Source organism: Saccopteryx bilineata, chromosome 4, assembly GCF_036850765.1.
Source record: "Saccopteryx bilineata isolate mSacBil1 chromosome 4, mSacBil1_pri_phased_curated, whole genome shotgun sequence".
Taxonomy (NCBI): Eukaryota; Metazoa; Chordata; class Mammalia; order Chiroptera; family Emballonuridae; genus Saccopteryx; species Saccopteryx bilineata.
The window spans coordinates 189,009,621-189,025,554 of record NC_089493.1 but is presented as its reverse complement, the minus strand read 5'-3'; the positions used below and the strand labels follow the sequence as shown (position 1 = coordinate 189,025,554).

At 47.6% G+C, this 15,934-nt stretch overlaps 1 protein-coding gene across 3 annotated transcripts in view; it reads right to left on the bottom strand.

Annotated features, from left to right (window-relative positions):
- Window positions 1-15,934, bottom strand: part of TENM2 (teneurin transmembrane protein 2) — a 1,118,865-nt gene that overhangs the window by 352,005 nt on the left and 750,926 nt on the right. For all 3 annotated transcript variants that reach the window (XM_066273223.1, XM_066273224.1, XM_066273225.1), the window contains exon 4: window positions 4,358-4,567. In XM_066273223.1, coding sequence (XP_066129320.1) covers window positions 4,358-4,567 — 210 coding nt within the window. The remainder of the gene's footprint in view (window positions 1-4,357; window positions 4,568-15,934) is intronic.

Below are 15,934 nucleotides of genomic sequence, written 5' to 3'. Positions count from 1 at the left end.
TTTTTTTTTTAGTCCAGCCCTCCAATGGTCTGAGGAACAGTGAACTGGCCCCCTGTGTAAAAAGTTGGGGGACCCCTGCTCTACAGAATGCCCCTGAGTGGTTGATTTGTTTTTCACCTTATAGATGTAATGCATCTCGTTCTTTCTCCGTTTGCCTTGGTTTCTAGGATAGCTAGAATCAGTATTTTGCCGATCTTAAGTAATGGAATGGGACTTTACATACATGAGCGTATAAGTATGCTTTCCCGTCTAGATTTGTCCTTTACCCTCATTGTGTCTCCTAGTTATAGACTTCCAGGTTTTTTTAAATTGTCATAGGCTTTTACAAATTATGGGGAAGACGTAAGAAAGGGGATGGATGGATGGGTGGATGGGTGGATGGATGGGTGGGTGGGTGGGTGGGTGGGTGGATAGATACGTGGATGGGTGGATGAGGGGATGGATGGATGGATGGATGGGTGGATGGGTGAGATGGGTGGGTGGATGAGTGGGTGGGTGGATAGGTGGATGGGTGGGTGGATGAAGCGCTTTTGCTTTATGATGCCAGATAAATAAGACAGTCATTAAATTATCTAGGCAACTAAAGTCTTGGACCACACCAGGTAACCTGCAATTTTACTGGTTTTGATGTATTATTTTCATTTAGAATGAACCAAGACATTGCTTTAAAAAAAAAAAAAAAAGGCCAGGGCACATTCAAGGTGCTCAGTTACCAACGGAGGCCTTCCAGCTGGGACAGTTCCTCTGCCACAGAGGCCGCCAGAAAGAGTCTTGAAGAACAGGTATCCTGGTTACAGGTCTTCTGTTTGCTTGAAGTTACTAACGAGTGTGCCAAGCCCCTTCATTTAGACTTCTAAGAGAACTAAAACTCAGGCTTGTATGAGAGGGCAGGTAAGCCAATGCTTCTGATTACCAGGTGGCTGTGCCTGTATTTTCGGCCTCATGCGCTGACAGCAAAGTGCAGACCCTCTTCCGGTTTGAAAGGTAGTCCGATCGCTCCTGCATTGGCAGAAGCCTCCGGTACGCTGCCTCTCGGATTCAGAAATGTTTCCCCAGATAAGTTATTTCCTAGGGTTTGAAATTATGCTGCTATATAGAAGAAACATCTCTGGAGCTAACTCGGCCACCTGGAAGGCAGAACCGGGATGAGCTGCTCGCCAGAGCTCAGCTATTTGGATGTAAGTGCCAGAGGGGACAGGAAACACTGCTCTTCTAAGCACCTCACCAGGGTCCCTGGTTGATGGGCACCGAATGAAGACTAGAGCAATTTGGCTCCAAAGGTGTCGAGGTTTTAGTACCATCCACTAAAGAGTGTGCTACCCTCATAGAAAATAATGACAGGGAAGCCATAAAGGTAAAGCTGTGTTGTTGCTTCGAGCAGGCTTTCATGTTGTCAAAAACATTTTAGTTGCGGAGTTTATGCCTGGTTGGTCTCTTCAGAACAAAGGCTCTTTGGGCAGGAAATGTGTGTAGTGACTCCCCTGCTGATGGGCTTCACGAATGTCAAGTCATAATAGTAACAATAAGAGAACAGCAGAAATTCTTTTTTTTTTTTTTTTTTTTTTTTTTACTGTCATGCATGGGCTGAATGTGCTAGAAGGAGTTTTATTTTACCTAAGAAAGAAATAAAGGCCAATCTGATACCAGATCTTCAGAACACAAGGTCATTGCCAAGAAACCCAACTTAAAAAAAATCTATGTAATTAATCAGCTAAACATAACACAACTGACGATGTGGTTGCTTTGTTAGTGTTACGACACCCTCCGAAAGATCCAGCCCTTCTCATCAAACTCCGTTTGGAACACCCAACCACAGCTCCGCACTGTCTCATCTGTGTCAAGCTCTATCTGCAATCCTTTACGTGACATTCAAATTCATGGCAACTGCATTCAGACCTTGATAGAATCCTCAGTTTGCCCTGGACCCTAAATCCATTCCATAAGACATGCATGTGCACACAGACACATGCACGCGCACACACACACACACACACACACACAGTGCACATATATTTGATTTGCACTCAATTCAACTAAGCCAGAGTCAAGAATTTTGAATGAATGACTGCCTGTTGGCCAGAACTTTTATACATTCTCAGATAAATATCCACTGAAAACAGGGTATTATGTACAAGTGGGCTTTCATCCCTCAGGTGAAGAAATCAAATCAAAGCTCTTGTTTGGGATGAAAATGGACCCTCAAGTTTTCTATAGTATTTTCCCATTACTGAAGCTTAAATCATTATCAATCTTACGTGAGCTGGACAAATTGGTACAAGTGATGAAAAATGGATAAGTTTGACTCGGAAAGCATAGATCTGTTGTGTCCACCCAAATGAGGTTTTGATTAGATAGAAAGCCAACAAAAATACCCTATCAACAACTTCCATTCTGATACAATACCCGGAAGGAAATAGCTCACAGCATTATCGCTAAGAGGACATTCTAGACATCTCTGAGATATGAACTGACCTCTCTATGGAAATCATCTTTGCTTGGGTATCCATACATACATAAAAGGATATAGTTTTTAAAAGCTCATTTTCTCCCTAATAATGGTCTGTTTTTAAAAAGCTATCAGCAGGTGCACCTCATTTCAAAAGCCTCTTGTCCTTCATAATACAATATTCATCACGATTACATAGTATGAAATAAAAAGCAGCAAAACATCAGTGAGGATAGTTCAATTAAATGCAACATAATCTCTGCAGAAAAAAAAAAGAAATGGTTCTGTCGCTAAAATCAAGTTCTGATGAAAGAGAAAAGGGAATATATTTCCGCGTATTTTTAATTACATAGAATTTCCTCAAACATGATTTTTCATAATATATTCCATTAAGTTAACATCATATTTGAAGAAAGAGCATTTTCTGATTTCATTTTGAGCCTGATTTTGAGCAATTACAGTGTCATTGTTCTGCGGTGGAAAGGTTGCATTCATTTACTGTGTGGTTACGCTAGTCATGATTGATGTCTCGTCTCCAAATGATAAACCAATCACCCCAATGATGTAATGTCATTTTAAAAGTGCCATAATCACATTTCTCTCCAACTAGAAGCTCTGATAAGTTCTAATAAAGATTTATGGCAGATTAAAGACCTTCAGAATATCAACAATGGATTGCTCATTTGATGAGAGATTTGATTAGGTAATTTTTTTGGAAAAAAAATAATATGAGTTTACTAACTATATCCGACCCAGCTTTGAAGAAGGACACGGGCCATCGTAAGTAGCAGTCCATCACTTCATCTCCAGAATGAATCATCTTAAATGTATATATTTCAGGAGATCTTGTCTAATTGAAGAGGCTGAGGCCAGTGGCGGCATACAATCGTGGACGGAGCCCAAACACGGTCTCATCAAGGAACACTCTTGGTAGGGGAATGTCTGTCCTGCTTTTGACAGGATATGCTAGTGAACACCACGAGTGGCCAATTCAGAAGATAACTAACTCCAAAGGCTTTGAGTCGGGAGCAGTTCATTTCTATAAGTGACTTCCCATGGACCATGGGGACTTCACCCTAGATACTGCCCACTCCTATGTTCACAGGCTTTGTGAACACATCACCAACAGGAGAAATCAAAACAAAGCATCAGTATTGCTGGGTCTGGAGCAGTTGCACCTATAAATTAGTGGGCAGGAGTAGAGGTAATAGGTACAAAACTCTCCAAAGTGGAACAGAACTCCGGGACCGGTCCCTTTACTGTGTGGATGTGAAAACCACAGTAACAACTAGGTATTTAGAGGCAGTGTTTCTCATGGTACCACGTGATCAGCTTGCTCAATTCAAATAAAGGGGCACAGAAGAGGGTAATAGGAGCGGTCACGCCCCCTCCCCCACACACACATAGCCACTTCAGACTTAGAAAGACATTCACTATTCATATCAAAGGGAACACATTTTAATAGCAAAATCACCAAAACAAGCAAGGAAGAAAAGTTAGGTGCTAGCCATCAAAATCAAGAGATCTGAGATGCACACAAACTGGGCACATGAGGGTGTCCAGGGTCACTTGGCTACGACCAGAATCATAGTGATACAACATTCAACATCCCATTGCCTTTCTGCACTTCACCTTTGGGACCTGGCTGCTCCTATGTGCAGCAGTGGGCCAATCCCTTTCACTGAAGGACACCCCGGCCCTGTTGAGATAAGCAAAGCCTTATCTATGACCTCTGACCAATGTATCTTGGAATCACAATGCCCCAAAATGACAAACGTAATTCACCCCGATCCTTCCCGCATCACCTCCCCCCTGAGCCCCCGAGCCCTCGCTGCAAAGTGGCCATTTCGCTGGAGACGCAACATTGTCACGCACACAACATGGAACATTCAGACACCACAAGTTCCTTACCACTGCTGGAGGCTTGCTGGGGCCCTGAGCATGCTCTGAGCAGGTATGAATTGGGGGAGAATTCCTCATCAGGGTTGGTGTCCATGATTTGATGGGAGGTGTTGCTGTCTAGCAATGGCATCTGGCAGCTAACTGGTGGAGGATTATGGGAGCTAGGCAGCTGAGCAGATGGGAGGAGGCTAGACGAGGATGTAGGTGGGATGGGACGACCTGGGAGAGAGGACAGAGTGGTCAAAGGTCAGCAATGAGTGTCATGAGAGCATCCAGAGAACGTTACATTGAAACCACCTCACAATAAAAATACCTAAAAAAGAAAAATAAATAAAAAGGTCCAGATGTATTTTTTTTAAGTGGTTTGGTGTTTCTCTACATGTCTGAATTCATACTACAGGTATGTTTCAGAAAGCCAGTGTGCGCAGAAATATCCATCTACACAGTGGACATGGAATCCATCTGCAAAGCCTCCCATTCCTTCCATCTCCCCTGCTGCAGCGTTCATCTAAGACCACATCATCTCCACCACACTGTGTCCTTGCTGGTCAACCTGCTCCCACTCTTGCCGCACACCTGTCTGCTCCCCGTTGTCCCCATCCCTTCTCCACAGCAGCCAGAACATGTTAAAGATAGAAACCAGGTCCTACCACATGCCAGCGTGGCTCTATCCAGTGGCTTCCCATTGCATGTAGAGAAAAGTCCGAGCCCTTGATGACAGCCTCCATGTCTAGCCTACCCTGGCACCAGCTGCCTCTAACTCACCTCTGAGAGTGGCCCTCAGAATGTGCCATGCATTCCTGTTCACAGCCTTTATACTGCCTGCCCCCCTTCTGTGTAGAACATTCTCCCCCCCCCCCACTCGCCACCTAATAGTCACAGTCCCGCTCTTTCCCCTCGTTCCAGCCTTCCCCGCTTGTCTTCTTGAAAACTGCCATCCAGCTGCCTGTTTAAAATATTTTTCGGAGCCCTTTTTGCTACCTGAAGGCTGACCTTTGTGTATTTTATTCACTCCTGCATCCTTGGTGTCTTCCTAACAAATGGCACCTCTTAAATGAATGAATGAACAAACACATAAGGTAGACTAAAACCAAATTGGTGAGATTGGGTTCGAAGTGGAGGAGAGGTGGCAAGAAGAACACAATGGCCTCCCACAGAATGGGATGACCCACGCTCTTCACGATGATGATTTCTTTTTTCTTTTTGCCACCATGGGGAATCCCTACAAAGAGAAGCATAGCCACTCTGGGCCATGGGTAGGAGCAGCCAGCCTAGCAGGAGGTGACCAGAGACTTGGAACTGCCCTGGGGTCAAGAAGTTCTCCCACAGGAAGCCTGCAGCAACCTCTCTTTCCACACGGCAGGGAGTCCCTGGTGGCCAGAGGCTGAGGGAAGATGGCTGCCAGGCGCACTTTCACCAGCGTCACCCTTACATCTTGGGGTCCTCGCAATGCTTGCCTGCTGGTTTGTTCATTTGGAGAAAGCTCAGAAAAATGGAGCAGGTGTGGCGGCCCAGGGGACGTGCCCTAAAGCCGGGGGTGGGGGGCAGTGGGAAGAGTCCGGTCTCGAGAAAGCCAACTCAGGACCAGGTCTGAGTTTCAATGCAGGTAACGAGTGCGTGAGTCAGAAGCAGTATCTTTTCCTCTTTTCAGATGTACTATGTACTATGTATGTGGGGACATTTTCAGGCACCTCGAATGGATGTTAATTATTGTCATGGCTTTTACAATTGTTATTTCCTGATCTATCCCTCAGGGCATTCAATGTTATCGATAGATCCGTGTGGTTCAGTGCAATCTCTGAGTGCTCGTTCTGTGCTCTCTGAGATACCGAGGATACAGAAACAAGCAAGAACTCAGCCCTGCCCTCAGAGGGTTCACAGTCTAGTGGGGGAGGCAGACAAGGTAACTGGGTCATTTCAGTACAGGACAAACAGCAGGATGTGAGGACGTGGGGACGAAGAAAGTGACAGTTGATTCAGCCTGGCCGGGTAGAGGCAGGGGTGGAGCGTCCGACAAGGATTCCTGGGAAAGATGACACTTGAGCAATGCTCTAAGGAAGGAGAAAGGGCTTCCGGTGAGAGGAAACCAATGGACAGTGGCAGAGAGGCACCAAGCTACTGGCCTGTTACCCTTCGGAGGGCGGACGTGGAGGAAAGAGACAGGAGATAAGATGCTGAAAAGCCCGGGGCTCCTGCCCAGGAACACGACTGAAGAAGAAGCATCCTTGAAATAGATTCATGGACCAAGGGAGTTTCATTTGAAAAACTCCAATCATTCCTAACTGTTTGGGGGCCAGGTAAGGCACACTGTTCTCACCAGCCGATCTGGCAAAGACAGGCTGAACACATCAGACTTTCATCAGAATCCATACTCACATTTAATCAATACCTTCTCCTATTGGCTTCCCTTCAGTAACTACCGCTGTTACGGCTATCTGAACTCCTAGTGTTTTCTGCACAAAGACTGTCAGCTGTCACTCACTGCAATAGCTACTTTACGTAGGTTATCCCATTGAATTCTCAAAGCAATACTATGAGGTCAGAGTGATTATAATCCCCATTTATTGATGAAGAAACTGAGACACAGAGAAGTGAGACGATATAACCAATAAGCGACCGGGGCCAGGAGTCAAACTCTGATTTGTCGATTCCCAAATGTACTCTCTAACCACTCAGCACAGTGTCCGTCCTCACAGCCTGGGGACAAAAAAGGAAGGTGACATACAAGGAGGGGCTGATGTGTAGGGAATCAGGTTCCCGGTGCCCATCTCCCAATCCCAAGGCACTTTCAAGATTTCAGATAAGACATGTTTCCTTCAATGACCGTGGATAGCAGCTATCCGCCGGCAGGCAGAGTCCAACACCTTTCTCGTGATTTTATTTATCAAGTTCAAAGTAGCTACTTCATATCAATGATCCTCTCCCCCTCCACCTGCTGTGCTGTACGTGGAGGTGTCCTCACCAGGACACTGTGGGGTTGGTGCTGATGACCACTTAGTAGCGAGGCTCTGGGAGGGACAGATTTTAACGCCTAATCAATAGGCTTTCACGTTCGCACGGAGCCATCGCTAAGACTGCGTGCTGAGGAACCAGGATGGCTGGAAGCCAGTATTCAAATTCCTTTGAGTGACTGAGGTGGAACTGAAGTTCAAATGCAATTTTCCAGGAGCCTGATATGATAGTTGCTATGAAATCATCCTTTACATGATTTTGTTTGAAATTTTGTTCAGCATGAATCCATTTCCTATAGTACAGACAGAACTGCGTTTTAATGTACACAAACAGACAATGGAAGAGCAGTGGTAGCACAGTGAAAGCACCGGGCTGACTTGGGCATGCTGAAATACTCATCACAGAACTGTCGGGTCCCGGCTACTTAAAATCCATGCTCGGGTAGCTGCTTAAACGCTGCTGGCTGGTGCCTACTATTACCTGGGAAATCTCTCAGCCCCCAGCTCTGTCTCCCAATCAAACGGAATGCTGTTCTCTATTTGCTATGTCATTTGCTAATTTTGTTCACTTAAGCCACATCCCCCCCCCCCCCCCCACTATTCCAACTGACAGAGGCCATCTGTACAGACACAAACAGGTTCCAAAGTAGAGGGGAGAAAGCTGGAGGGATACAGGCTCACTTTACAGACCACGATTTCTTTTTCTTTTTTTTTTTTTTTTTTTTTTTTGCATTTTTCTGAAGCTGGAAACGGGGAGAGACAGTCAGACAGACTCCTGCATGCGCCCGACCGGGATCCACCCGGCACGCCCACCAGGGGGCGATGCTCTGCCCCTCCGGGGCGTCGCTCTGCCGGGACCAGAGCCACTCCAGTGCCTGGGGCAGAGTCCAAGGAGCCATCCCCAGCGCCCGGGCCATCTTTGCTCCAATGGAGCCTTGGCTGTGGGAGGGGAAGGGAGAGACAGAGGGGAAGGGAGAGGGTGGAGAAGCAAATGGGCGCTTCTCCTATGTGCCCTGGCCGGGAATCGAACCCGGGTCCCCCGCACGCCAGGCCGACGCTCTACCGCTGAGCCAACCGGCCAGGGCCCAGACCATGATTTCTTACTAAAAACCTGCATGTGTGGTGGGCATGTCACCAGGGACTATGCCCTCCCCTGGTTCCTACTTCACACACGACGGAGACCTCCCGGACCCCCAGTCTACTTTTGAAGTTCGTTTTGAAAGGGTGTAGTGTCCCTTGCAAATATGTAGAAAGCCGGGCTTCGCGGATCAATTAAAAAGCAAGAAAAAGCATGTGAATGCAGCAAGACATAATTCCTTAAACTCATATGGTTTTGTGTACGTGTGGGTGTGCGTGCGTGTGTTTTCCAAGATCCCCATGTAAACCAAAGTCTAATTATCTGTGTGATTGGATTCCTCGTGACCTTAAAGAGGAGGACTAATTCAATATTTTTCTAATTTATACTACTTCCAAGTGAATACGATTTTGTGATCGTTTCAACCGCGAACATTTTCTGATGAAAAACCCCAATCGCCAAAGCAGTTCCGCGGGCTGGTGGTGGCCGTTTGGAACGCGGGGTTCGGAAGGACGCTGCTGAAGGCGCCCAGCACCGAGTGGGAAACGGTGCCGTCGTCAATCAGGAAGCTCGCGGAGCAGGAGTGGGCGAAAGGCAGCAGGTGTGCCTAGCGTGTTCTCCAGCCATGCTGCGGCCCTCCCTCCATCACCCGCCTCAGCCAGACCTGAGGGCAGGGCTCTACACCATCTGCGGTTGGTGTCACATGGCTCTCACCCCCATCGTCTCAATTACACCCCCATTTTTTCTCCTTAAGCTGATTTGGATTTAGGCTTAATTCTTCCATCCAAGATGAAAGGGCCACAGTCACCTCACCATCCCCAGAGCAGTGGTTATTATCCATGAAACTGCTGCTCTGCCCCCATGTTATTAACATATTCCCTCATTTACACTAGGCGGCATGCTGCAAAGCAAGCCCCCAAATTCACTTAAAACTACTGGTTTCAGCCCCGGCTGGTTGGCGTAGCAGTAGAGCGTCAGCCTGGCGTGTGGAAGTCCCAGGTTCGATCCCTGGCCAGGGTACACAGGAGAAAGTGCCCATCTGCTTCTCCACCCTTCCCCCTCTCCTTTCTCTCTATCTCTCTCTTCTCCTCCCACAGCCGAGGCTCCACTGGAGCAAAGTTGGCCTGGGTGCTGAGGACGGCTCCATGGCCTCCACTTCAGGTGCTAGAATGGCTCCAGCCACAATGGAGCAACTCCCCAGATGGACAGAGCATCACCCCCTTGTGGGCATGCTGAGTGGATTCCAGTTGGGCAGATGCTGGAATCTGTCTGAATGCCTCCCCACTTCTAACTTCGGAAAAAAAACAAAAACAAACAAAGAAAACCTACTGGTTCCTTTAAATGTGAAGATTAATGGCAAACAGATATTAAAGTGCTCTATGTAGATGACATATACTTGATCTATGTAGAGAGGGCATGTCAGGATATTTGGTGAAATAGAGACATGATCAAGAGATAGTTTTAAAAAATGAAAATAACTAAAAAGCAAAAAAACAAAAACAAACAAACCAGTACCAGGAATAATTAAACCCCAAATAATAAATTCAGTGACCTCATTATCACTTGTATACATGACCTTGCTTTGTGCTGAGAGAACTCAGCGAAGACTTTACATGTATTTTTCTGCCATTCACAACTTTTCTTTTCTCTGAACAAAGTATTAGTATTATCCCTATTTACAGGTGAGGAAACTGAGGCATGGAAGAACTTGACTTCCCCAGCGTTACCTGAATCCAGGCAGTCTGACCTAGAAATCCCAGGCTTGAATGGTTCATTCTACTCTTTCCCGTGTTACACAAGAGTGACTGCTAAAATAATGAATGCGAAGTGAGCCCCAAACCCATTGGTCCTCTTCTGGAAAGCACCATAGAGATCGTCCTAAGGGAGGCAATTGACCACAGGCAGAAACAAGGCTTCTCCTAGAAGCAGCCACAGCAACTGCCCATGATTTCTAAAGAGAGAAAGCAATTCTTGAATCAAAAACTGGAAACCTTTTTTGGCTTTATAAGTTCTAAGACTTAATGAAAATATCGCTTTTGAATTAAAATTGCCTATTGCAAAAAGGACCATATTAGCAGAAGCAAAGCAGTTGGTTAGAGAATCGAAACAATTTTCCTAAAGAATTATTACAATACTTGCTGTTTACACAGATACCTAAATTCTCCATTTCCCCCATGCACCTGGGGGTTTGTGAAGCCACTATCTCTGACAGAGTTAAAAAGCGAGGTACAGGAATATGTGGGTAAAGAGAAATAATTTTGACACCTGAGATATCGCCCTTCTTTTGTTTGTGATCGATGAATTTTTCAGGAGCGTGGTCTCCTCGCTCTCACACTCCATGAGAACATTCTTTAGGAAAGTGGGTCAGAGTCCTAAAGTTCTGCCCAGTTCTGCACATGGGACCCGCGGGGGGCTGTGTGATGGCACATTCGCCCTCAAGGTGCCTGCCAGGTCTCAGCCGGGCTCCGGGGCAGGGCAGCCATGGCAACCACCATGAAAGGCACAGGGAACCTGACAACAACTCGAGCCGGACTCCCTGCCTCCAGCTGAAGAGGACGTGGCTGGAGCCGTTACACGTCTGTTCCGCCTGTTTTATGAGCTCAGTATCAGATTCAGGGGCTCGACTGATGCCCCTTCCACCATGATCACAACACCCACGGGGCGGAGCCAGCACCGGAAACCTGAACTCAGGCTTGTGTACGGCCAACGCTACGATGGGCTATTTCTAAACCTGGAGTTGCCTCACATTCAAATTCACCTACTCACTGGCTTCACCGTCCAATCCACCCCATTCCCAGCATCTGCTCTGCCCCGCGTGAAACGCTCTGGTTTCCAATGGAGACGATCACCTGCTTCTCTGGTGCAGAGGTTTATTTCCGCCCTCCTGCCCGCAGTGTGAGCATCTCCAGTGCTCCGCCCGCCCCGCTGCCTCTCTACCCCAGAGGCCCGGTGAGGAATGGGGCAGGCACCGGCTTTGGGGCCTGCTGACTGAGCTCAGCCACTTCCTGTGTGAGTCCGAGGCCGTCGCTGGGCCTCTCTGATGACAACATCGACCACACGTGTTGTTGTGAAGACCGGAGGTAAGACGCTTATGGTCCCTAGAACTGTGTCTGACACATAGTAGGCGCAAGGGACCCAGGGGGAGCTAATGAGACGTGTGGCTTCTTGGTTCCAGTTGGTTCACAAGCACCAACTGTTCACTCCACGAACCAATGTATTCTCCACTCTACCCACATTTTTTTTTTCTCCTTTAAGCCAACTTGAGTAGCTTTTTGTCACTTAGAATCAAAACCATCCTGCCTAAAACTGGTCACCCAGCTCAGGTGAGAAATGACTTGGCCAGTGCCAGTCAGTTGCTGAGGAGAAAAAATGGAAACAGATTTCAGGTTTTCTGCCTCCAGAATTATGAAGTTTCCATGTGTTATAAGCTGACTCCCTTCATGTTAAATCCTGAGGAATCAAACACGTGGGGGTCCAGAGAAATCATTAATAGACTAGAAATCAATGATATCTAGTCTATTTATAAGAAGACTGTGGGCATTGGAGTGGGATGGGGGAGCGGCAGATGGATGGCCGTCTACTTGCTACCATTCAGGCGGGCACTCCGGCAGCCTCTGTCCTCAGCGCCATAGAGAAACCCAGATCACCTCCTAGCTGGCATTGGGCCTTACGTGGACCGCGGTGACCGTGGGGAAAGAGAGAGGGACTCAGTATCTTAGCTACACCTTCGATTTAAAAAAAGAACAGAGACAGTAGTCTCAAGTGTAATTGTAGAATGCAGAATGACCTCAGTGAACAGAGCATCTCCCAATAAAATACAGACCTGTTATAGATATTTAGTGTTTGCATATTACCATATGATATCCCTATTTATATTCCCTGTAGCAAGCTGCTTATATTTAGTGCTGATGTTAGAGCCAGGTCTGTCATTCTTAACAGAGGGGGTAATTTTGCCCCTGAGGGAACATTAGGCCATGTCTGGAGATATTCTGATTGTCACATGGTGGGGGCATGGGGAGGATACCACTGGCCTCTGGTGGGCACAGACCAGAGATGTTGCTAAACATCTTATGATGCGCTCAACAGTCTCCCATGAGAAAAAACTACCAGCCCCAAATGCCAACTGCGCAGAGGTTGGAAAAGCCGGTGATAGCCTGTGTGTGTTTTAGATTAGCATACTTCACGTGGCCTGGTCAATTCCTCAGTAGCTCCGTTTCCCAATTGATAAGAACTGGGAAGCTATTAGAAGTGAACCTTTTGAACCAGTCAGCTCTCTCCCCGCGCCCAAGAAAAACTTCAAGCAAATCTGCTTCCACTGTCCCTGGAGAACGTGGCGCAGGGAAGTCCCTGAAACAAAGTCTAATTCGTCCACGAGGGAAGTCAGGGAGTACCTTTCTCGGGAGCTAGGAAACACGTGGTTGTTGAGAGAGAGTTGGGCTGCCTTTCCAGAGGCAAGAGGCGCAGGGGAGAAGGACCCCGCTCCACTGTGGGGCACTGAACGTCACCTGAGACGCCCACGCCTGCTCCACGAGGCAAGAGCAGCCTCCCCTGGTGAGCTCCACTCCGGTCACCCCATCTAGAGCTTTGTTTTTCCAGCAGAAGACCTAACTGTCCTCTTTGTTCACATTTCACTGCGCTCCCTAAAGCCCAGTTAAGCATTTTCTTGAAAACAAATTGTTTTTCAGACAGCCCCGGCCAAACCATCCGGGGGTCACGCACGCTATCCCCCATAATTCACGGGAAGAACGGCAGGCTGTTGGACTCGCCCCAGGTCGAGGGCCTCTTTCAGGAGCTCAGGCGTGAGCTGGCACCACAGTCCGGGGCTCTACACGTCAGCGTGGTGTGACCTGCGTGGGTCTCTCCGTCAACGTGCGTGTTTACGCGCCACATCCTTCGGGCAGCATCGCACTTTGGAAGGCGGCACACAGAGATCAGGCCGTCGATAGAGAGTAGAACTTATTCTGCACAGAACACGATTTCTATAATTGCATAATGACAACCCGTTCATAGTCATCAGGTAAGACACAGTGAACCTTTGTGCCCCCCCCCTTTCAGGACACACATTCACTTTACCCGCAATGACACAACAGTTTACCAAGAGGCAACAGGCCCTCAAATAGCCTTTGAAAAGAAATGCCTCGTTGCATGGCTATGAACTTAATCACACCTCCCAGCTCCTTTAAGACGAGATGGCGTTATTATTTTGGTGATGTGGTGAGTGCAACTGAGAAACTGAGTTCTTAAGTTTATATAGCTACCTGTGGCCAGAGGCTACTGTATCGGACAACACAGTCTAGACAAGGGTTCAGGCTTCCTAGTTACTGGTATCACACACTCCTGTGTTCCTCCCCTCTCTATAAGAGCAAATATACTTCTTCTTCTCCTTTTTTGTTTTTGACAGAGACAGAGACAGAGTCAGAGAGAGGGATAGATAGACAGGAACGGAGAGAGATGAGAAGCATCAATTTTTTCTTGTGGCACTTTAGTTGTTCATTGATTGCTTTCTCATATGTGCCTTGACCACGGGCCTTCAGCAGACTGAGTGACCCCTTGCTTGAGCCAGCGACCTTGGGTCCAAGCTGGTGAGCTTTGCTCAAACCAGATGAGCCTGCGCTCAAGCTGGTGACCTCGGGGTATTGAACCTGGGTCTTCCACATCCCAGTCCAACGCTCTATCCACTGTGCCACTGCCTGGTCAGGCAGAGCAAATATACTTCTGAACACACAGACTTGCTCCTCACACAATTCTCCAAATTCTCTACGCTGTTCACATAACACAGTTTAATGTCTTACATGGTGAGTACCTTTGCCTGACTAGCCTCTCCCCCTTATACGCTAAGCCACCAAAGCAACTATTGCATGCCTACCTTTCCCTCCTCACATTTCTGTGCATGGAAAGTCATTCTTGCCTTGTTGGTAGCCTCGACCTCGTCCTAAAATCCTCCTGATAGACTCAGCTCAGGCATCACCTTTTTAATTTTTTTTATTTTTCAAAAGCTGGAACGAGGAGGCAGTCAGACCCCCGCATGCGCCCAAGCGGGATCCACTCGGCACGCCCACCAGGGGGCGATGCTCTGCCATCTGGGGCGTCGCTCTGTTGCAACCAGAGCCATTCTAGCGCCTGAGGCAGAGGCCACAGAGCCATCCCCAGCGCCCGGGCCAACTTTGCTCCAATGGAGCCTTGGCTGCGGGAGGGGAAGAGAGACAGAGAAGAAGGAGAGGGGGAGGGGTGGAGAAGCAGATGGGCACTTCTCCTGTGTGCCCTGGCCGGGAATTGAACCCGGGACTCCTGCTGCCAGGCTGACGCTCTACCACTGAGCCAACCGGCCAGGGCCGCATCACCTTCTTTATAAGTCTTTCTTGATCCCCCATCCACTGGTACCCAGGGCATATTCTGTCATTGTTCCTGTAATATATTAGGACACTTATTTGTGTCCTCGGACTCACACAGGAAGTGGCTGAGCTCAATCAGCAGGCCCCAAAGCCGGTGCCTGCCCCAACCCCTTCATAAGACTGTGAGTGACTAGGTAGAGATTGTGGGTTATATACACTATTGTATAGTAGCACCCAGGCAGAGCTTGTACACAGTAAATAGCAGTGTGACTGGTGGAGTGTATAATTCTTTCCATAAGCATTTATCAGATATGTATCAAATGCATATGACATTGACCTCCCTGCTGGGTGCCATGGCTGTTCGTCCTAGGTTTTAGGTCCCTCTCAGTGGGTGAGTATCTTGCTGAGAAGAAGCGATTCTGATTTTAAATGTATATGTTTTTCTTTTAGTCAGGTGGCTAGAATGTTAAGTTGCTACTTCATCTGGAGCTCCAATGGAGACAGAGCAGTCTGTGACAACCTTGGAGGAAAAACTCAACTGTCAGGTTCATTGAGAGACAATATATCAGTAGTTTCCAAGGTGGCATTTTTCTAAGGATTCCCCAGGGAGGTGGTGTGACCACTTTTTTTTTTTTTTGCCTCAGCTACTGACCTTAGAACCTAACCCATGCGGAAGATGGGATTTCACTCTAATTATGAAAGCTTGCAGCCCAAGGGACCTGCTTGGAAGATGTGACCCAACACTAGCCAGAAACACAAGATGAAAACTCTAACCTGTGTGGGCAGTTCAGTCCCTTATGGAGTTGTCTCTCTGAGCTGAATAACACGCAGAAGATACACTGTTTCCTTGTTCTCCTGGATCCTATATTACACTCTCAAAAGAACATAGCTGGGGCCATGGCCGGGTAGCTCAGTTGGTTAGAGCGTCGTTGCTACATGCCAAGGTTGTGGGTTTGATCCCCATTCAGGGCACATACAAGAATCAGCCAATGATGAATGAATGAATGGAACAACAAAGCAATGTGTCTCTGTCTCTCTCTCTCCTGTCTTCTCTCTCTAAAAATCAGTTTAAAAAACTTCCTGTAAAAAACAACCTAGTTGGGCCCTGGCCGGTTGGCTCAGCAGTAGAGTGTCAGCCTGGCATGCGGGGGACCCGGGTTCGATTCCCGGCCAGGGCACATAGGAGAAGCGCCCATTTGCTTCTCCACCCCCACTTCCTTCCTCTCTG